We start from the raw sequence: 20727 nt of genomic DNA on the forward strand, positions 1-20727 counted from the left end.
ATATTCAACAAAACGTCTTGCTTCAGGTTAGGGTTCACACCTTAAGCATAGAAGATGTTATTTTAATGGAACATTAAGCCTTAATATTTCATTTCAATGCTGTTGAACATGAAACAGATTACAACCTGTATAAGACTGAAGTTTCAGATGAATAAATAATACATTTTCATACAAGTCTTAGACTGTACAAGTTTATTGATTAGTATTTTCTAAATTTGAATTTAAAAAAATCGCAACAATCGACCTATAAATTCGTATCTGGATTAATCGGTATCGAACCGAATCGTGACCTGTGAATCGTGATACGAATCGAATCGTCAGATACTCGGCAATTCACACCCCTAATCTTAAGGGTCACATGTTTTTGCAGAACAAGGGATTTAAAAATGCATATTTTCAGAATCAAAAGTTTTACATTCTAGAAAAAATATTTACTTCAAAGATAAAGATAAATCATATTTTTCACATGTACATTTTCAAGAAAAAGAAATACTATATTTCTGCTTTAAAAAAAAGTTGGGGGGAAAAAAAAAAAAGTTTTAAATTTTGTAGATAAAATGTCACAATTCCTTACTTTCTAACACATGCTACAAATGTATTTTGCATCTTTCCTACCTTGCCCTGGAAGGTGCAAAGGACGCCGATCTTTTGACAGAAAGCGTAGAAGAGGTTGACAAAGTCCAAGTTGGGCAACTGCCCGTTCAGCCCCTCGACCACGATGTCCAGGCTGGTCACCACGTCGCTGCTGAGCTCCAGAGACACGGCCGCCTGGATGGCTCCGGCACGGCCTTGGAGAGGCGACCAGTCCATCCCTACATGGAGGAGGACACCGCTGATAGCTGCTTGTCAAACTGACCACACTCGCGCACGAGGAGAAATGGGTCACCTGTGGTGTTGGTGTTGTGGTAACCGTCCAGCCAGGCCTGCAAGCCGATCTGATCGTGCTCGTTGACGAGGAAGATAATGTCCTTGGCCCAGTACACTTGATCTAATTAAGAGGAAACGGATCCAAGGTCAAAATCATGTATACATGAATATTTTCCACCAATCTTAACAGATGCATGGCTTGAAGTACTCATTACATTGCAGAGCAAATCTGGATGAAGTAAGGAGTAATTTATTTTCATTTTATGTTGCAATCCACTAGCATTGGGGACAAGCAGGATCCCACCCTGGAAGATAGAATGGCTGCTTGCTTACTTTGTAATGCACATTAATTGTATTGCACACTACCAGATGACATTAAGTATTTTATTTTTTTATTTTTTATTTTTTTTTTATGATAAGCGAGTACCACTACCAGGCATCGGTTTCAGGATGATGCCTGGAATTATTTCAATGATGGCACCTTCTCTTGGTCGTTATACAGTCAGGGATTAGAAATGAGAATAGAAAATTGCCATTAATTTCAATCAATTTTAAGGGACAATGCTAGACTGGGATATAATTTTTTTTCTTTAAAATAATGTGTCATTGTTTGTCCTGTAATTTTATAGATCAAAAGTACTATTTGTATCAGTATTTGTTATTAGTATCGGTGACTTAAGCGAATACTCATACTGGTACCGGTCTGAAAAAAAATTGGTATCTAACATCCCTACTTCTTCGACTGTTATAGGGGGAAAACACAAGAAAAATATGTAAATATTACTCTAATTATTATTGTTGTTGTTGTTTTAAATTCTGGAGAATACTGCTTTTTTTCATATTTATATTTGGTTATGTTCATGGGGTTGTTCATTTTAATACAACCAGAAATTAAAAAAAATATTCTAATAAACAAACAAAAAATAATAATAATCATAATTATCATAACAATAATCATTATAATAAACATAGGATCATGATTTTGGACTGTCCTCTCTTCACTGACTTTTTTGAATGGATAGATAAGTTTTTTTTTTTTTTAACAATACAATTTTGTGAATAAAACAATTCATATATTTTTGACATTTGCCTTGTCAACAGTCCTTTTTGTGGCTGTTTCAAAAAATATATTAACAAACAAAATAAAATAATTGTCTTGGCAGAGTTTCACTCTATAACATCTAAATCTAAATATAAATAATCTATTTTATGCAGTTTATACGTTTTGATCCGTACTGCCTTGGAAGAGGTAATCTTTTTCATCTGATATTTTAATGCACATAATAATTATATGCATCACAAAGAAACAAAAAATAAATTCAATACAAATAGATTTAAATAATAAATTGTATTTTTTTTTTATTTTTATCAATCAGTATGTTGTGCAACAGGACTTTTTTTTTTTTTTTTTTTTTTTTTTTTTTTTTTAAAAGACCTGAATGGTACGTAAAAAATGAGGAGCGAGTAACAAAGCTTTACTTTTCGCTCAATAGATGATTATTTCCACTTTTACTTCTTACTTACTTCTAAGGTACTGCGCCAAAACCAGCAGCAGGCCCACAGCCTGGTTGTTGTTGTCGTCTTCTTCACTGCACTGAGCCGTCAGCACCAGCGCTTCGGTCCGTGGGGCACGAGGGGCGCGGAAGATGCCGTACACGTTTGTACCTTTCACCATCTTGACGGGAAAAGAAGGCAAAGATGATGACGAATCGTAGAGTTTGATTCCGAAAATGCGTGATACGAGTTGAATTACAAATCTCTCTTTGTTTTCATCCGGGAAGGGCAGCTTGCGGGAAAATGTCTGCGTGTACACCTCCAGGCCTCGGGCCTTCATGGTTTCCACCAGCCAGTCCACGGGCATCCCGCTGCACACAATAATCATTTTGTTCCAACAGAACCGTGGGCCAGCTAACCGAACGGAGCAAAGACTTACCCTGCTTTCTCCTTTTGTGCCCCAAACTCCCTGGCCGTGAGCACCGCCTTCTCCCCGCCCGGGAAGCGCTCCTCCACCATGGTGGACCCCATGGCGTTCTCAGACATGGAGGTGCGCATAATGAACGGCTCGAAGGCCAAACCCATGAACCACACTATGCCCGCTATGTAGCATATCCCACTGGAGGAGGCAAATGGAGAATGAGAGGATGGAAACCAGAAGAATAACAATGTTAGATTGAGTTGTTTGTCAGGTTATTTTTGTAATGAAAGAGTTCCAGAAGAATTCAAAACATAATTCTACAGCGCCTCGTTATTCAAGAATGTTTTTGGATGACATCATGGTGGGCCTGCTTTTACCTCATCGATATTTAAATAACAAGCTTAAAAAATGTGTTTTTCTTTTACATATTCTTCCACATATCATCTACTGCAGAAAACTACTATATATATATAAAAAAAATGATTTAACATGTAATATCATATAAATTGTAGTTTTACGAATAAATATCATCAGTTTTAGTGAGACATTTATTTTGCCATTGTCCATTTGATTTAAAAAAAAAAAAAAAAAACATTCTGGCAAAGCTTAAAGGGATACTTTACTTATTTAGCCATTACAAAATATTAATATTTTTTATTTTTATTTTTTTAATCTTTGTTTGTTTTTAAAATTCTAACAAAAACTTCAAGGACATTAGTTGTCTTAAAGAGTTGTAAACATGTACCGGTAAATAATGCCTTATTGTTTTCTACAGTAAAGTTGCTCAAAATATCTTAAATGTTAAATACTTGTATTTATTTATCTTAGTTTTAATTTAAAAAACGGAACGTACAGAGTTCTAAAATTCGAACAAAAAGTTCAAAGACCTCCCACGGTTATTAGTTGTTTTAAAGTTAAATAAAAAATAATAATAATAAACAAGTAAATAGGGCCTTATTGTTTTCTATAGTAAATAAAGTTTTTCAAAATATCTTAAATATTAAATATTTACTTTTCTTACTGTTAATTACAAATAAAACCAGAAGGTGCTCGGCGCCAATAAGCGGTCTAACCTTAAATAAATCCAAAAGCAATTAGAACTGTGACTGCTTACATTGTTTAATGTATTTGTGTGGATCATTTATGATGTATGGAACGAAGGCATAACAGTTAAGGTTGCACAATTATTGACTTGGAAATACATACCTTTGGTCCAATGTCAATAAATGTCTGCTTTTACAACATAAAAATGGGTCATTGGCCAATGTTTGGTGTCTGACTCTGACTGCCTTTCACCTTTCCTGTTATGCGGAAAACAATGTCAAACTTACGCCACTCTTGAAGCCTCTGCCTGCCTTCCACTTTTCCTGTTATATGGAAAACAAATGGTAAACTCACTCTGCTCTTGATGTCTGTTTACAAACAGGAATTAAAGCCACTATTGACTTTGTTGAAAAAATGCTAGAGGGGTTGGAAGTGGCTAAATTGGAAACAAGAGTTGCTTCTCAATTCACAGTCCATTCCTACGCGCTTGTGATCTTGTAAAACGTCTTCAGTCGCAACCTCGCAAACAGTCTCGTTCCAATTGAAAGTACGCACAAAATATCCAGATGTTGTTCTTGTCTGCTTGCTTAAACCAAGGATGCAATGGTTTGTGACTTGTGAAGTCTTGGCTGGGGAAATACACCAAGATGCATTTTGTGCTCCTATCAAAATAGCTAACATGACAGCAGAGGGGAGGACTCATGACGTAACGCTGGTGAATTACGTAAATAAGTACACAAAGAATCCAATTATACGCGTTCTTACAAAGTACACTTTTCAGACTCAAAAACTGAAACTGTCTGTGCTTTTGCGAACCAGCCCCTCAAAATAAAAATTTTCACTTCTAAGAATGTATCTTGTTATTTGCATCTGTAATTACAGTTCTTACATAACGACAACGAATAAATGTGTTCCAGACATGAATGCGAGTGCGAAATGAACATACCAGATTGGAGCATTGAGACGAGTGAGGAGGTTGATCAGTGCCTTTCTTCTGTTGGGATCAGACAAAAGTCCCATGGTGCTCTGGAATGAATTCTGCAACCAACATAAAAGTATCAAAGCACATTTAAAGATATACACATCTAGAAATTTGAAATAGATAACATATTTGGAACATTTTTCGTTATCGCTACACCTGCTTTCACTGCTTCTTTTAACAAGAGTAATTAGCCTGCACCCGGCTGACTAGCTAGCTTCGACAAAGCGACAAGATTATTCTTTTTTCCAAGCACGAACACCAATCTATTATAATTGATTCGTTTATGTATATCGTAGTTTTAAGAGACAGCGTTTTTTTTTTTTTTTTTAAATACCCTTTTCCAGTACGAACGCCGGTCAGAACAGCTGATGGAGGAAGCGCTGGCTCACACTTAGATTCGGCTTGTTTCCGCCCGGAGCAGCAACGTTAAGGACCTACTTCCGGTATTCGATGACCATACAAAATACAAACACAAATTGATCAAAGCCCATTAAAAAAATAAAAAAAATAAAAATCCACGTACCCTTGAGGGCCGAATAACAAAAGTGCTGTATATATATTTCGTTTTTTCAATATTGTTTTATATTCAGTAGTGACAAATATATTCTTTCTAACTCTTGATTATATGTCACTGATTATGTATAGCCATCCATCCATTTTTCTTTAAAACCGCTGATGCCTCACAAGGGTCACGAGGGTGCTGGAGCCTATTCCAGCCCGCTTCGGGCAGTAACCCTAAACTGGTTGCCAACCAATCACAGGGAACACAGAGACGAACAACCACTCACACTCACAAGCACACCTAGGGACAATTCAGAGCACCCAATTAACCTGCCATGCATGTCTTTGAAATGTGGGAGGATACCAGAGTACCTGGAGAGGCCCCACGCAGGCACGGGGAGAACATGCAAAGTCCACCCAGGAAGGCCAGAGCCTAGACTCAATCTTGAGTCTCTGATTATGCATAGGACTAATATTATACAATTATATAAAGTGGTTCGCTGAATGGATGAACCGTTAGAACAAGCAACATTACATCAAAGAATGCACACATTTTTATTGTTTCTTGTATATTATACACAATAAGCATAGCATTTTGTGGGGGAAAAAAAAAAAAGTGGCAAATGTAGAAAATCTCCACATTTTTGAGTCCTGGTTGGATGGAAATTAAAGTATTGTAGTTCCAAAATAACCACTCAAGTGCAAATGTCAGTCTCCAGTGGCCAGTGAGGCCTCTTCCAGGTGCTGACGCACCACCTGATCCAGCACCTTGCTCACGCCCTTGCAAGCCGTCATGGCGGCATCAATCATGGCATCCAGGTGGTCCTGATGAAGCCTGGCGTCCATCTGCAGCAGCGCGATCTGTCCGCCGCGAGGCAGGAGTGCTAGCGCCAAGGAGCTCACACCGCCGCTCTCTTCAGCGTAGCAGAGGTCGGCGAGCGGCGTCTCGTCCACAAATCCCACGGTGGAGGCACATACGTAGTCTAACATGGGGATGCCGGCATCGATCACGGCCAAGGTGGCGGCGTTTACGCACACGCTGTAGTTGCCTCCATCTGACTGGAGAATCTGTCGAGGAACAAAAATACTTTCAAAACTCACAGAATACGCCACTCAACTCAACTCCCATGGGGGTACACTTACCTTGACATAAATGTCTATCTGAGAGCGTGGATATAGCTGTGTCATCACAGCGGCTTCAAACGTCTGCTTGAGGTGAAGGCTCATCTCGGTGGACTTGCGGTCACCGTGCGGCCTCCTTTTCCTCTCCGACGTGCTGAAAGTGGCCATGCTGTATTGGCAGTTGATAACAGCCCGGTCGTGAAGGGTCCGACTTCGGGAGCCTCGCATCTGAAGGGTGATGGAGAAAGATGCAAAGTTAATCTATGCATACTGATACACATCTTATTTGATTTTGACGTCATGACTGCAGATTATTTTACTGTTTTATATTCACGTGAGTATCAGACATTTTTATACTCTCAGGTTAGTTGTTGTGGAATGTGCAGCGGACAGCCTAGATCAGGGGTAGCGAGATCCGGTCCTCGAGGGCCGGAGTCCTGCAGGTTTTATAGATTTCCTACTCGAACTGCAGCTGATTCCAATTAACAGGCTCGTTATCAGGATTCTGCATAGCTTGCTGATGAGCTGATCATGAATCAGCTGTGTTGAAGAAGGGAAATATCCAAAACCAGCAGGAATGCGGCCCTCGAGGACTGGATCTCGCCACCCCTGGCCTAGATGGTCTATTAAATGTATACTTGTCATTGTCAATTATATTTTTTGAACGGGGCTAAATGGGGGAGAATCTGATTATGCTCCACTGTAAATGTCAAATTTGGAAACAACTTTACTGATGCACAACCACCAGCAGATGACATCATTTGACACGAAATAAACACAGTTTGAGAGTCCATGGGAGTAATGGCTGCATTTGGTGCAACCTACATTTTTCTACTGTCAATTATAAAAGAACGGGACAAGGCAGAAAAGAGGGAGTCTATTCTGTCATTTGGTAGATTCGGATTATATATAATATTGAACATATCGTGTCGGTATTGATAATTTTGAAATTTTCTAAAATGGCTGGCAGTGAATGAGTTCATAATATATCACACATTAACTATAAAGATATCAAATAATAGTTTGTGTTTTCGAAAACGACGAACCTTTGGTGCAAAAGTTAGCATCGAGCTAAATTCATGTGCTACTTACTTCGTGTGGACCATACACAACCGCTAAGGCTTTGGTGTTTCCCTGCTCTAAATACGCCGAGCCATCGGCCTGAGCGAACACGCCCATGCGGGCTTGAACCTTGCGAAGCTCGGTGGCTTTGCGTCCATCCAGACGGTAGCCTTGGTCGGAGAGCAGCTCCAAACCCGCCATGTTTCCACTGAATCAAGTAGCGACGGAAGACATGCGCCTGCCTGCTGTCGTACTTCATTACCCATAATGCCATTCCCGGGAATGACTACGGATAGTCAAAATAGACAATATTTACAGTACTGATAGACATGACACGCTTTGTAGGCTAAAGTTAGTTTTAATATACTGTAAACAGTAACAGTTTGATTATGGTGACGTTAATCGAAGTAAGGCCACTTTCACAAATTTCACTTTTAAAAATAAAATTTAATAGCGTCTCTAATGTGTATAAATAAAAACATATGAAACAATGCGTATACGTATAATGTAATGAGCTGAACAAGAACGAGGTTACATGTGATACAAAGGATCAGTTCTTCATTAAGCCAGTGTATTGGGTGAAGAAAACAGTACCTTGAAATCCAAGCATTCAAATATGCACACCTAATAAGTTTGCAATCCACATTCCTCCCGAAAAAATTAAATGAAACAAAAACAATCCTTCACGGGTGGTAACACAAAGAGCTGCATTTTCATCTGTTCATTAAATTGTCAAAATCAATAAATGATAGTCTGTACTTCTTTCATTATTCATGTTGAGGTGCAAAGCTTCAACAATATTCACATTGACCTGCTCATCTTTTAAACTACATTTTTAAAATCCCAAAAGGATTCCTTTCTTCTCTTTAAATGTAGATCAGTCACAATGTATTGTAACAAAGGGTCTTTTATAAACAGACCTGAAATCTAATGAGGAAAACAAAATGAAAACATGACTAATATAGTAGACACTGGGACAAAAACCAGAGTAACAAATAACACAGAGTAATGTAACAAGTTTTCTTATTCTCAGCGCTGGGGTTCAGGAATACCGAGGATGATGCTTTTCCTCTCACTCGTTTGAAGGTGAAAAGCAAAGAAAAAGAAGAAACGCCGTTCAGTCTCCTCTCTTAAAAACTTTGCGTCTCACCAAACAGGATAAATGATAAATGCTACCTCTCAATGTCAGGCAATGAACGCAACACGACTCCATCCCTTGTATCATCTTATCTTACTTTTTGTCCATTTAAAAAGGGGGTGATGATGACTACCTCCTTTAAAAAGTACAAAATAAAAAGAGTGGATTTCAAAAAAAAAAAAAAAAAGGTGGTGAGTCTGCTTTAATAGGCGGTGACAGTGAGAGGTTTATCGGCACCAAAAGATCTTGGCAACCTCGTTGAGCTGTGTGTCGTACAAGTGGGAATAGGACATGGGGAGGAAACATGGTCTCTGCTTAATTCCCAAGTCCTCAAAAGAGTGCAAAGATCCCTTTATTTCCCTGACGTATTCTGTTGTCGCACGTCCCGTCCCTAAAACTCGGCAAACTCCTTCACGCATTTTTCCGTGACGGAAACGCGGATCTCCTCCTCGTCGTAGTCGTCGAAGTTGCTTGTGTCCCCGGGGCCTCTGCACTTTGGTATGAATGGGGCTTCCACCTGACACAGCAATTACAGTGTTGACAAAAAAAAAAAAAAGATCAATTATCCATTCAGTGTTATAATGCGGTTTTATCTGTGACGTTGATAATTCTAGTGGCACAAGAATGACTTTGTTTTCTTGTTTTTTTATTCAGTTTACTTTCTCTTGCTATTAAAAATATGACTGTATTCTTACAAAGGTAAGACTTATAAATAAGTACCTGTTCATTCAAAGCGGAAGTCGAAAATTATTTTTGCAATATTAGGTTCTATGTGTCCCCACTAGTCTAAACATGGTTTTATGATATTTATTGAGTTTGGGGAATTTGAATTTTGCAGAGAAATCCACCCATTTTTATGTATCTCAGGGAGCTGCTATTTTGTCCTGTACTGCCACCTGCTGTCGACTTACATTGACTTAAAGTGGAAGTCAACCTTAAACATTTCTTGCCAATAATGTGTGATATGTGCCCTCACTCGTCTAAAATGACATTCTGATTAATATTACATTTGTGGAATAAGAGTTATGAAGCAAACTCCAGCCATTTTCATCCATCTCAGGGGGCGGCCATTTTACCACCCAACTTTATTTATTTATTTATTTTTTTACAATAATGTGTTCTATGCAGCCCCACTGGTCTAAATATGGTATTCTGGTTAATATTGCATTAGTGGAATATGAGTTCACCTGCAAAATCCAGCAGTTTCTGTCAACATCAGAAGGTGGCTATTTTGCTACTTGCTCTCAAATGAAAATGAAATCACAGTTGCTCGGGTCTTAGGTAACAACCAATCACAGCTCAGCTTCAGAATACAGGTGAGCTGTAATTGGTCGTTGCCTGAGCAACTGTGATGTCATCTTCAGTCGACGGTAAGTGGTAAAATGGCCTCCTCCTGAGTTGGATAAAAATGGGTGGAGTTTGCTGCTTAACTCATATTCCACTAAAGCAATACAGTCTTCCCTCGCTATAACGTGGTTCACTTTTCGCGGTCTCGCTGTATCGCGGATTTTTTTTTAAGTGCAATTTTGCATATTTTTTTTACAGTAATATACCCATTTTCTAAAATTTATGAAGGTTTGAACATTGTCAATGTTTGAACAAGAGAGAAATGTGAGAACATGTAAATGCCTCAATGAGAAAAGTGTATAAATTGTGCGGTCGGGGACTTTAGAGCCTTAAAACATTTATAAGAGTTGTAAAACATAAAGCTAACTACTTCGCGGATTTCATTTATTGCGGGTATTTTTTAGAACCTAACCCCAGCGGAAAACGAGGGAACACTGTATTAACCAGAATACTGAATATTGTCATCACTTCCACTTTAAAATATAGTTTGTCTGCAAAGCTCTAAATGGTCTTGGACAAGACCTTTTAGCTCCCCAGGAGACTTTGATGCCGGCTTATTTAGTGTTTCCGGAAGAAAACCAAACAAAATGAAGTGGTATTCCGCCGCAATGCTCCTCAACTGTGGAACAAACTTCCTGGACACACTTGAGATTTGCTCAAACTGTCTGTACAAGAAATCTTGCCTGAAAATGTTGCTGTTCACATAATGGTAAAGAAATCGAGTCTTGCCTTCCTCTCGTAGATCGCGATCCAATCCGTTGTGGCGAACCACTTGTGACCCTTGATGTCGTTGACGCCGTTTTTCAGGTTGCCAAAGCGCTTGGTCAGGTCCACTTGCAGCAGGTTCCTAAGCAGATCCTTCAGGTCCGAGCTGAAGTGGGAGGGGAAGCGCACCTGAGAAGACAGTAGAAAGTTATGACACTTTTCAAACTTAAAAACTATGTGGCGATGCATGCTCCTACCTTGCCGGAGACGATCTTCTCGTAGATCTGAATGGGCTGGTCGGCAAAGAACGGAGGGTAGCCGGCCGCCATTTCATAGATGAGGACTCCTAGGGCCCACCAGTCCACAGCTTTGTTGTAGCCCTGAAAGAGTCAGCAAAGGTTCAAGGGACTGAAGGGATGAAAAAAAATCAATCTATTTGGCACCCCTCAAAGTTGATCAAAAGTGTCAAATTAAATGTGCTATTTGATGATGAGTGACACAGACCTGAAATTCTATTGCTGAATGTCCTTAAAGTCAAACTATTTGCCTTTTAAAAAAATAAATAAAAAATGTCTCTTAGGTTGCACAAATCGCTGAACCAAAATCAATCGTACAGTAGTCATGCTTGTCTACAGTACATGTGCCCCGACACTGAATAAAAAACTCCAGCCTACCCGTGAGCCAAATGACGACAAGCGCTATAGGAAACGGATGGACATTTCAAATTAGGGCTGGGTATCGATTCTAATTTCCTCAATCAATTACGTTTCGATTCACAAGAGTTCAGTTTTTGATTCAATTATCTCGATTCAATTCACTTCAATTCAATCCAATATTGGTTAATTATGGGGCACCAATTCTTCTTAAATAGCAAGGACATGATAAAAACTCCACAAACATTAAAGGGATTATACCACGGTATTTTAAGCCCTTCCAAAAGTTAACTATAAGCATATAATGATTAAATCTTAACTTTGACACCATGCCGATGTATTTTTTATGAAATATTTGGTATTTTACTGGGTAGTTTTCGAATGTGGAAGTAAAACGCCAAGTTCAGTAAAACCCCTCCTCTCCCCGTGTGATTGCCGCGTCCCTGGAGAGCCAACTGCAGTCTGCTGTTGGAGCTCTCCTCTGAGTACGCCACGCAACTTGACTCAAGCCTATTCTTCAATAAACATTTGAAACAAAACGGCTCCTTGCCGCAAGAATTTGTGGAGGAGGAGGGGAGGAGAGAGAAGAGCGAGGAAAGGAGGAGGAAAAAAAATAAACCTGGGCTTGTTTCGAACCAGTGACTTGCTGCTTACAGAGCAAGAAAGATAATCACTATACTATTCACTCAGTTAGGTTCAACAGTGCAAAAGTTTTACTTGTAGTTTACACGAGTGTCAGTCAGAGAACCTTGTCATTGCACTTTGGCGTTGCAAATGTGACGGATAATTGATTGCTTTGAATTCATTTGGACAGAATGTTTACTGATAAAGGCTACTTTTGTCACTATCTCAAGGAGGTCTCAGAGAAAGTGGGCGTGTGTTTAGTCCGCAAAGGGGGTGCGGGGGTGGCTCCGCACCTTATGATGTCATAAAGTGAGCACTCGTTTGCTAGGGTTGGGAGGGGCAGGTGCTTGGAGAGCAGAATGACCTAGAATTTCTCATAGAGGGGCAAATGGAGGAAAACACCACTTCGGTCATGTTTTTGGTGAGGAATTAGCATTTTAAGACGGCTAAAAGCTCCAAAAAGTTGATTTTTTTGTTTTATGTTGCTGGCCCTTTAAATTCAAAATTAAATTTTGCAGCGGCAGTAACTGGCTAACACTGTCATAATCACATAAGTGTTACACAAACATTGACATAAGCAAGGATGAGATGAAAATATTTTCATAATTATAATTCAGTAATTGTAAATACTAATTAAAATGATTGTCAATTGTCTGTAAGTGTAATACGTCTTTCATAAATGTAAGAAAATACTTTTAACATTCATTGCCTTTGACAAGTATACTTGTCAATTATATATTTTTTTAGAGCGGGAATAAATGGGGGCCATTCTGATTATGCTCCACTGTGAACGTCAAACTTGGAAACAACTTTACTGATGCCCAACCACCGGTAGATTACATCATTGCCCCATTTTATACGAAATAAACAGTTTCAGAGTCCATGGGAGAAATGGCTGTATTTTGGCAAACCTACATTTTTGTACTATCAATTATAAAAGAACGGGACGGGGCAAAAAGTAGGGAGTCTATTCTGTCATTTGGTAGATTCGGTTTATAAATAATTATTGAACGTAATAATCGCGTGGGGATTGAAAATTTTGAAATTTTCTAAAATGGCTGGCAGTGAATAAGTTAAATTCACGTAAACAGTAAATTTCAAGAGAACGGTAAGATACAAAAAAAAAATAAGCCTTTAAGATTTGTATTTTACTTATGTGTTTATGGGGAAAAACAATATTCCAATTATTGATAAATGGTTTTCTGAATCTATAAATCTTGAAAAGGTAAATTGATTCGATATCGAATATTCGATTATTTATTTCATTTTTTAAACCCAGCGCTTGTTCAATTGATGACTGGAGATTCCAATGACTTTTCTCAAATGGCGTACTTTGCTGAGGATGATTTCCGGGGCCAGGTACTCGGGTGTTCCGCACAACGTCCAAGTTCTTCCTTTTACTCGCTTGGCAAATCCAAAGTCCGTCACCTTGAAAAAAGTGAATGCGGGCACGTGAGGAAATCACAGTCACAAAATATCCGCCATGACATATTGAGGGAACGCGGCTGACCTGAATGTAGCCGTGGTGGTCGATGAGAAGGTTCTCAGGTTTTAGATCTCTGTAGATTAGATCTAGTGAATGGAGGTACTCAAATGTCAGCACAATCTGGGCGGCATAGAAGCGCGCGTGTGGCTCGCTAGACAGGAAGTAGAGAGAAAAAATAAATAAATCAATGCTTGCAAAACCACCAGTCAAAACAAAACAAACAAAATGAGTGTTTATTCCTGAGGGCCTCACCTGAACCTCCCAATCCGTCTTAAGTGTGAGAACATCTCACCTCCGGGAACATACTCCATCACCATGTACAAATTGGAGTTGTCCTTAAAAAACAATCACTTTTTAAAATATCTCATCTACTAAAGCCAAAATGGGTGAAATGAAGGCGATTATTTTACCTTAAAGGCGTACTCGAGTTTGACGAGAAAGGGGAAGCTAACGGCTTGTAATATCCTCTTCTCGTTTAACGTGTGTTCTATTTGTTTAAGTTTCACCACCTGACATACAAAAAATAAAAACAAAAAAGTAAGTCATTAAATGACCTGAGCACTCCGACCACATTAGGTCCACCTGCACACTTTGATGAGATCACATAACAGCTGTATCAAAAAGCTCAGTTTTGATTGACACTGTTGGAGAGCATATTGTTAAATTATTGTAGAAATGTATGACCACAACGGATGCCATCAAACACCCAACAATTAAATATGACAATATTAAAAGAAAAATATTATGTCTGCATTGAGCAAAAACTTGGGAGGAACATGAAAACCTTATTTAAATCAATGGCAGGATGAATCCTGGCTAAATAAACTCGTAACATTTAAGATTTCTATTATTTTTTTGCTATTATTTAGTTTTGTGTTGTCACTGCCTGGTGTAATTATTTATGTGCAATTTGGTATCTGCGCTCGTGCGTCGCTTCATGCGTTCCATCTGTATAAACACAGCTGATCGGAACTGTGTACTTGGACCTGTCGTGCAAATAAATACAGCCTCATATAATTCAAACAGACCTTCTGCTTGTCCAGTATTTTCATGGCAAAGTACTGCTCTGTTCCTTTGTGTTTCACCAGCATGACCCTCCCAAACGAGCCCGTCCCCAGAGTCTTTAATCTGTCAAAGTCATCTAGGCACGTCGTGCTCTGCAGGAAGAGGACAGCATGTTAGCACGGCGCTGGAATGGATTGATTTGTTTACTCAAAATGGCATTCTGACCTGTGGTGGGCATTCCCATTTCCGCAGGAAATCTTCTTTGGCTTTGGCTAGAAACTCTTTAACTATACGGGGGGAAACAAAAACAAAATTAGCATAAGCTCATTCTGAAATGGGCATTTTTTTGCAGTTGTTTTTAGGTAGGGCTGACAAAAATGGACAAAGGAGAGGCATTAGAAGGACACAGGAAAGTCAAATTATAAGGGCAACTCATCTGGATATGAAATTATTATATCACACAAACACAAGGAAACAAAAGACAGGCAAGATGAGTGATACATGCCAGATAAATAAGTAGATTTTCTGTTATTTAGTAGCCTCAAGTCAAGGGAAGAACAACATTCAAAGGGGAAAGTTTCTCTCTGAGCATCACTTTTTTTTTTCAAGGGGAAGGCTAATAAACACAGAATTATAAGCAAAGACAAACCGATGCATGGCAAACACAGCAGATATCCAGATTGAGAGAATGTGAGCGACAACAACAACAACAAAAAAAAACACTTATTATCCAAGCACACAATAACAGCAAGCACATCGGGCAAGTTGCGCACAATGAGGCCCGCCAACAAAATATGCAGGCTCATCTCTTTTTTGTGTGCATACCAAACGTGTCTATTGATCACAGAGGGTGTTTTTGTTTTTTTTTCACAGGAACAAGCACCCACCACCACACGGATGGAATGATACGGAAGAGAGAGAAAGAGAAGACAGAAAAGTTTATGTAGACAAAAAATAAATAAATAAATACCACAACAAACATACAGTACAGTATGTGGTGACAGCAGCAATGAAAATAAAGTTGATATTATGCAGACCAGCTATACACATGAGAGAAAACGCAACGGAAAAGATATACACTCAAGACTTACTGAGCTATATAAATAAATAAATAAATAAATAAATAAATAAATTTGAGTAAATATTCCTTAAAATGAAAACTATAACTGCCACATGCTGACTAAGCAAAAATAATTACCGGTACTATTCTTTGCAAAAAGAAGAAGAAGAAGAAAAAAAAAAAAAAAGATCTTTGTAGCCACCTGACTAGATGCACCTGCCCCGAACAGGGAAAATCTTATTGACTGCAGGGTGAATGTTCCACCACTAGAGGGTGTTATTCACAGTGAAAAGGTCATGACCAGTTTAGGTACAGTAGAAAAGACGTTTATGTGGCCTGGAAATATCTATGTGGATATGTACAATAGTGCTGGCGAAGCTTCGGTGCAAACATTTTGTGTTGACATATTTTTGTAGTTGACTATTTCAACTTGGTTGATTTCCATCCCCCCCTACTCGGAACTGGGGCGGCAACTAACTATTATTTTAATAATCGATTCGTCTGTTGACATAAGAAACCTATTTTATTTCCATCGCTTCTTTCCAAAATGCCATTTCAAATTGACAGTGCACAAAATACACAAAAATAAATTAACGCCGATTCAGTTACTGGTTTGGGCTGTGTAACGTGTTAAAAAATAAAAAATAAAAATAGGCAAAATTGTTGCTCGGTGTTTTCTCAGGTATAATCTTTCATCAAGGATTGCAGAAATTGCTTAATAAGAAGGTGAAATTCTGAAGATTTGGAAAATTTTAATTTAAAAAGGGGACCCAGAAGATTAATCAATTATCAATAATAATAATAATAATAGCTTAATTTGATCATTTTTTAGTTATTAATTAAAGGGATATTTGACTAGTTGACTCATTGCACCAGTAGCAAAAAATAATAATATTTTGTCCAGAATTACATAATTTGGTAACTTCATTATTTTTCATGTACAATTAATACCTTAAATACTAATTTCTCCACTTGCTATCGACTGAAGATGACCACCTGTGCTGAGGAAGTAGGTCACATGTGTCAAGATCCGGTCCTCGAGGTCCTGAGTCCTGCATGTTTTCGAGGTTTCTGTACTCCAACGCACCTGATTCAATGATCAGGATAATTATCAGGCTCCTGCAGAGCTTGCCGATGAGCTTAAATAGTAATCAGCTGTGTTGAAAGTGGTAAACCTCCAAAACCTGCAGGACTGCGGCCCTCGAGGACTGCAGTTTGACACCTATGAAGTAGGTAATGACCAATCCTGGCTCAGTTTGCTGACCAAACCCAGAAAACAGGTGAGCCATGATTGGCCGTTACCTACTTCTCAGCACAGGTGATGTGATGTCATTGTCAGTTGACAGCAAGTTTAGTTTTTAAAGTTCTTAATTGTACCAGAAAAATAATGAAGTTATAAAATGAATTCTGGACAAAATATTAACTTTTTACTGCTGAAAATGGCTCAATGAGTCAAGTATCCCTTTAATTACTGCACCTCTGCTCACAAAATCCATTTTAGGAACACGATGCTGATTGTTGGGCTGGGAATAAAAGTCGACCAAGTCGGTTGGGTCAACCACAAAAATTGGTTTTGTCGCTCATATTCGTAATTAGAATATGAGAAGACCATTTCTTCAAAGCGTAGTATATTAACCGACGATCTGATCAAGCTGTACAGTATGTGTCTTGGGCCTGTAACAGGATGATGAATGATGTCAGAGTGGTAATCCGCTGCCACTGTGTCATGCGCTCAAGCGACGTCGGCACACTGTAAACACAAGGTAATCTTGTGTGTATTCAGCAATGTAGGTAACCAGGTTGCCTCGTCAGAGCGGCTGCGCTCCAGACAAATCTGAGACCGGGGCCAACCGTGTCGGCTTAAAAAGGCTTTAAAACGCCAAGGAGTGAGCTGCCATATCGGGAAACCTTATAGATTTGTCAACTATTCTTAATGCCGCCGTAAATCTCACATTATATTGCTCATACTGGTTGATGTTAACGTTGTCGCTCGTCTAACTTATAAGAATAATGACAAGATCCTAAATCATCAGCAGATCACCATTTATACTTGAATATTAAGACTTTATTCTCAAAAAAAAAATACCCCCCTTTTTCTTATAACATTACAACTTGATTCTTGTAATATTTCAACTATTTTCTTTCAATATTAAAACTTCATTCTTTTCATATTACCACCTTACTCATCAAATGCAACTGAACTATCATAAGATATACAACTGTACATATTTGAGAATTCTGAGTTAGCATAATACTACTGTATTGCAACTATTTTTCGCCGAATTCAATTTCATTGTTGACTGAATTTTTTTAATATTGTGACTTTATTCCCATAACATTATGAGTTAATCCTTGCACCATTAAAACTTTTTCTCCTATAATTTAAATTTTAGTCTTGTAACATCATATGATCTGACCACTTTGTTCTCACTGTCTTTTTTTTTTCTTTCAACATTAAGTTTTTTTTCTTGTAATTGGATTTTTCTCGCGAAACTGTTACTCAATTTTTCAAATATTGTCTATACTGTAACTCTGTGACTTGATTCATGTAATATTATGTCTTTGTATAATTCTAAATTCTTGTAATAGTACTACTTTTTCTAAAAAAAAATACTCTACCTCATTTTTCATCTCTTTTTTTTTCTGCAGAAATTGCAACTTACCGTAATTTTCTTAATATTTGTCTTTTTCTCCTTGCTACTTGAAATTGAAATTATGACTGAATTCTTCTAAATTAGGATGTTTCCCCTCCAACATAGCAATATGTGACTGGATTTTGGCAGTCTCCATTTTTTTAGTATTACAACCGTTTTGGCAACATTGTGACATCATTTTTGGAATATACATTTCTTAATTATTACCACTGAAGTCTCATAAAATTATTGCTTCACTCATGACATTGACTATATTCTTGTGGAATGTTTTATTTTTTACTTGTAATATTAGGCCTTTTTTTTAATTTACACAACAATTTACAATTTTCTGGTACAATTTCCTTGTATAACTATGTACATTTTTTTTCTTGATACAAGGACTTTTGTCATTAAAAAATGTTTTTATTATTGTAAGATTTTAGCTTTCTCCTCAGAAAATGTGTTTTTTTTGTTTTGTTGGAGTTACAACTATTTTCTTAATTCACAACATTAAAGCCTCCAAAAATTCTTACTTTTTGCCATATACAGTATATATATATATATATATATATATATATATATATATATATATGATCAAGGAAGTATTTTTTTTTTTTAGTAGTACTTTATAAACGTAATATTTAAATTTGATTCTTCTACCGAATGACATTATTTTTCTCTCACAGCCTCGTAAGTTGGGCATACTGGAGCCTATCCCATCTGTCTTCCAGTAGGCAGGGTACACCCTGGACTGGTTCCCGTGGCAACTTGATTCTCCTAATTCTAAGACTTTAGCTTCATAAGGATTGCATTTTTTTTTTTTTTACCACCCCCTGATACTCATCCATAGAATAACTTTCATGATCATCACAGGTCAAAGATTTGTTTCATGTGAGATACAATGAAAACATAAAAACAAGTGTGTGTAGGGATGGGAATAGATTTAGTCCATGTGAATGTGTGTTAACGTAATCACGTGAGCGAGCATACGAGCTTGCTCGCACCGACCCCCCTAGACCAAGTTACGTCAAAGCTTTCAAAGCTCGTAATGCTCCTTATCCTCTGACGAAGGTTTGATGACGAGGCCTGCTCCGGTCAATGGCCACTTCTGTGCCAGCCACATGTTGAACCTTGATGGTAGAATGGCGGGTGACACACATTGTGCAGCACTACGTTTATGAATGCAGAGAGGGTATTTGTCATCTCTTGGCCATATTTGGTCACTGTGCTGTGCACTGAGCTTTGTTTATGTAGCCCAGAATAAAAATGTGGCAGTGGAGCCCCCAGGGGCAGAACCACCAAACCTCACCCTACAAGTTTATAGTTATTTCACGACATTCACTATTGTGTTGAGTTGCTGTTTTTTTTCTGTTCCAATCCATCTACAACACATAGAAGGTGAAGTGATGCATATGTAGCATGCCAACAGGACGTGACAGCACACAAATACAGAGGAAGACAGGCCTTGAAGGGATCACACTATCAAGGGTCGTTGAAATGACAGGGGCTGGGTTTCTTCCAACGTAGTGTCACGTAAAAATATCCCATTGGCATGTGGCATCATTATTATGTCATTATCCTTTTTATGAGGTTGTTGTGGTTCACCCGTCTTATTGAGACTAGCTTGGTTAGCGTAACAAAAGGAACCGAATTGCACAAATAGGATCAATTGCTATAATAACACGCAAACTAAAGATGTGGGTGTTATTTTAATCAAAAGTGACGGGTGACACATGGCCATCTGTTTCTTGGCCATAACAGGACAGACAGTCCTAGTGGCGTCAGGAGCTAACAGGCTAAGGCTAGATGGCTCCAGATTTCAGGTTCGTGATTAACGGACGAATCAACCCACGAAAGCCGCTCGAAGGCGAACACAAGGCGGACCTACCGCTCTCTAGCTCGTTGCCCTTCTTGGCGGTGGCAGCGTTCCCCATGACGGAAGACACACGGCCGGTCGCTTCCGACTGAGAGACGGGGAGATGGCGGCTGGCTAGCTAGCTAGCTAGCTAGCTTCCCTGTAGCAGTCGCTAATCGCGTTTAAATGATCCAAAAAAAAGTGAGGATGTGCATTAAATATGCTCCTGCTTCGGAGGGAAAATAAACAAAGTCCCCAAGCAGCAGCGCCCGTCACTCTTCATCTGTCGCCCCGGCGTCCTTCTTTCCCACCCACCCCCGTGGAAGGTTCCCGTTGCGGCTCGTTCGCTAATGTGGGGCTGACATGAAGCTAGCGGTCACTGCTGGTGCTCACCGCCTGCCGAAGTCCGACCGCTCCCCCCCGCCCGCCGCTCACCGAGCCGGGCACCCGCTATTCCACCCGATTCTCGAATCTGGTACAAACGCCACAAGTTTCGTTTTATTGGTGGTTATACATATTTTCTTGAAACGAGACGGTCTTTATTTTTAAATGACTGTTATTGACACAGGTAGTTTGCGTACTTTTAAATATATCCTCCATGTCCTACAAATAAACGCCCACAACAATGCCAATTTTGCATGATAAGTGCCCCACCAAGTGCAATAGATTAACGTTAATGGGACAGTGTACATCAATTAACATTTTAGTAAATGCACCATCGAAAAGGT

The 20727-nt window shown here is 38.7% G+C and overlaps 3 protein-coding genes across 7 annotated transcripts in view; all 3 read right to left on the minus strand.

The window, feature by feature from the left end:
• Window positions 1–5242, minus strand: part of gpaa1 (glycosylphosphatidylinositol anchor attachment 1) — a 14855-nt gene extending 9613 nt beyond the window's left edge. For 2 of the 3 annotated variants that reach the window (XM_077518819.1, XM_077518811.1), the window contains exons 1-8: window positions 5143–5242; window positions 4773–4864; window positions 4114–4149; window positions 2801–2980; window positions 2621–2732; window positions 2392–2542; window positions 887–988; window positions 616–812 (exon numbers count right to left, since the gene is read on the minus strand). In XM_077518819.1, the coding sequence (XP_077374945.1) occupies window positions 616–812; window positions 887–988; window positions 2392–2542; window positions 2621–2732; window positions 2801–2980; window positions 4114–4149; window positions 4773–4846 (852 nt within the window). In that variant the 5' untranslated portion in view covers window positions 4847–4864; window positions 5143–5242. The remainder of the gene's footprint in view (window positions 1–615; window positions 813–886; window positions 989–2391; window positions 2543–2620; window positions 2733–2800; window positions 2981–4113; window positions 4150–4772; window positions 4865–5142) is intronic. The other variant, XM_077518827.1, reaches the window with a different exon arrangement.
• Window positions 5243–5845: 603 nt separating this feature from the next.
• On the minus strand, window positions 5846–7767 carry exosc4 (exosome component 4). The gene is made up of 3 exons (XM_077518916.1): window positions 7524–7767; window positions 6453–6659; window positions 5846–6377 (listed from the first exon to the last, which is right to left on the minus strand). Exons 1-3 carry the CDS (start codon window positions 7692–7694, stop codon window positions 6018–6020), a joined length of 738 nt encoding a protein of 245 aa, XP_077375042.1. The 5' UTR covers window positions 7695–7767; the 3' UTR covers window positions 5846–6017.
• Window positions 7768–7919: 152 nt separating this feature from the next.
• On the minus strand, window positions 7920–20425 carry prkacbb (protein kinase, cAMP-dependent, catalytic, beta b). 3 transcript variants are annotated; one of them, XM_077518903.1, is made up of 10 exons: window positions 20033–20425; window positions 14677–14732; window positions 14475–14603; window positions 13857–13955; window positions 13699–13781; window positions 13471–13597; window positions 13293–13388; window positions 10941–11063; window positions 10708–10872; window positions 7920–9148 (listed from the first exon to the last, which is right to left on the minus strand). In XM_077518903.1, the coding sequence occupies exons 1-10, from the start codon at window positions 20076–20078 to the stop codon at window positions 9023–9025; spliced, it is 1050 nt and encodes a 349-aa protein (XP_077375029.1). In that variant the 5' UTR covers window positions 20079–20425; the 3' UTR covers window positions 7920–9022. The 3 variants fall into 3 exon arrangements, with proteins under 3 accessions (XP_077375029.1, XP_077375020.1, XP_077375014.1); XM_077518894.1 differs by having other exon boundaries at window positions 14677–14738; window positions 20033–20423; XM_077518888.1 differs by lacking the exon at window positions 20033–20425 and adding an exon at window positions 15101–15562 and having other exon boundaries at window positions 14677–14738.
• Between the last annotated feature and the right edge of the window lie 302 nt (window positions 20426–20727).

Source organism: Festucalex cinctus, chromosome 1 (assembly GCF_051991245.1).
Source record: "Festucalex cinctus isolate MCC-2025b chromosome 1, RoL_Fcin_1.0, whole genome shotgun sequence".
In the NCBI taxonomy this organism is placed as follows: domain Eukaryota; kingdom Metazoa; phylum Chordata; class Actinopteri; order Syngnathiformes; family Syngnathidae; genus Festucalex; species Festucalex cinctus.

Bases quoted from the DNA above. Each gene is read 5' to 3' on its own strand.
- exosc4 (XM_077518916.1), bottom strand. From the start codon at position 7,694: ATGGCGGGTTTGGAGCTGCTCTCCGACCAAGGCTACCGTCTGGATGGA. The intron at 6,660-7,523 runs GTAAGTAGCACA...ATCACCCTTCAG, and splicing joins TTGTGTATGGTCCACACGAA to ATGCGAGGCTCCCGAAGTCG. The intron at 6,378-6,452 runs GTAAGTGTACCC...GTTCCTCGACAG, and splicing joins AGATAGACATTTATGTCAAG to ATTCTCCAGTCAGATGGAGG.
- prkacbb (XM_077518888.1), bottom strand. From the start codon at position 15,257: ATGAGCCTGCATATTTTGTTGGCGGGCCTCATTGTGCGCAACTTGCCC. The intron at 14,604-14,676 runs GTCAGAATGCCA...CTCTTCCTGCAG, and splicing joins AATGGGAATGCCCACCACAG to AGCACGACGTGCCTAGATGA. The intron at 11,064-13,292 runs GTACGCCATTTG...TGACTCTTTCAG, and splicing joins CGGAAATCATCCTCAGCAAA to GGCTACAACAAAGCTGTGGA.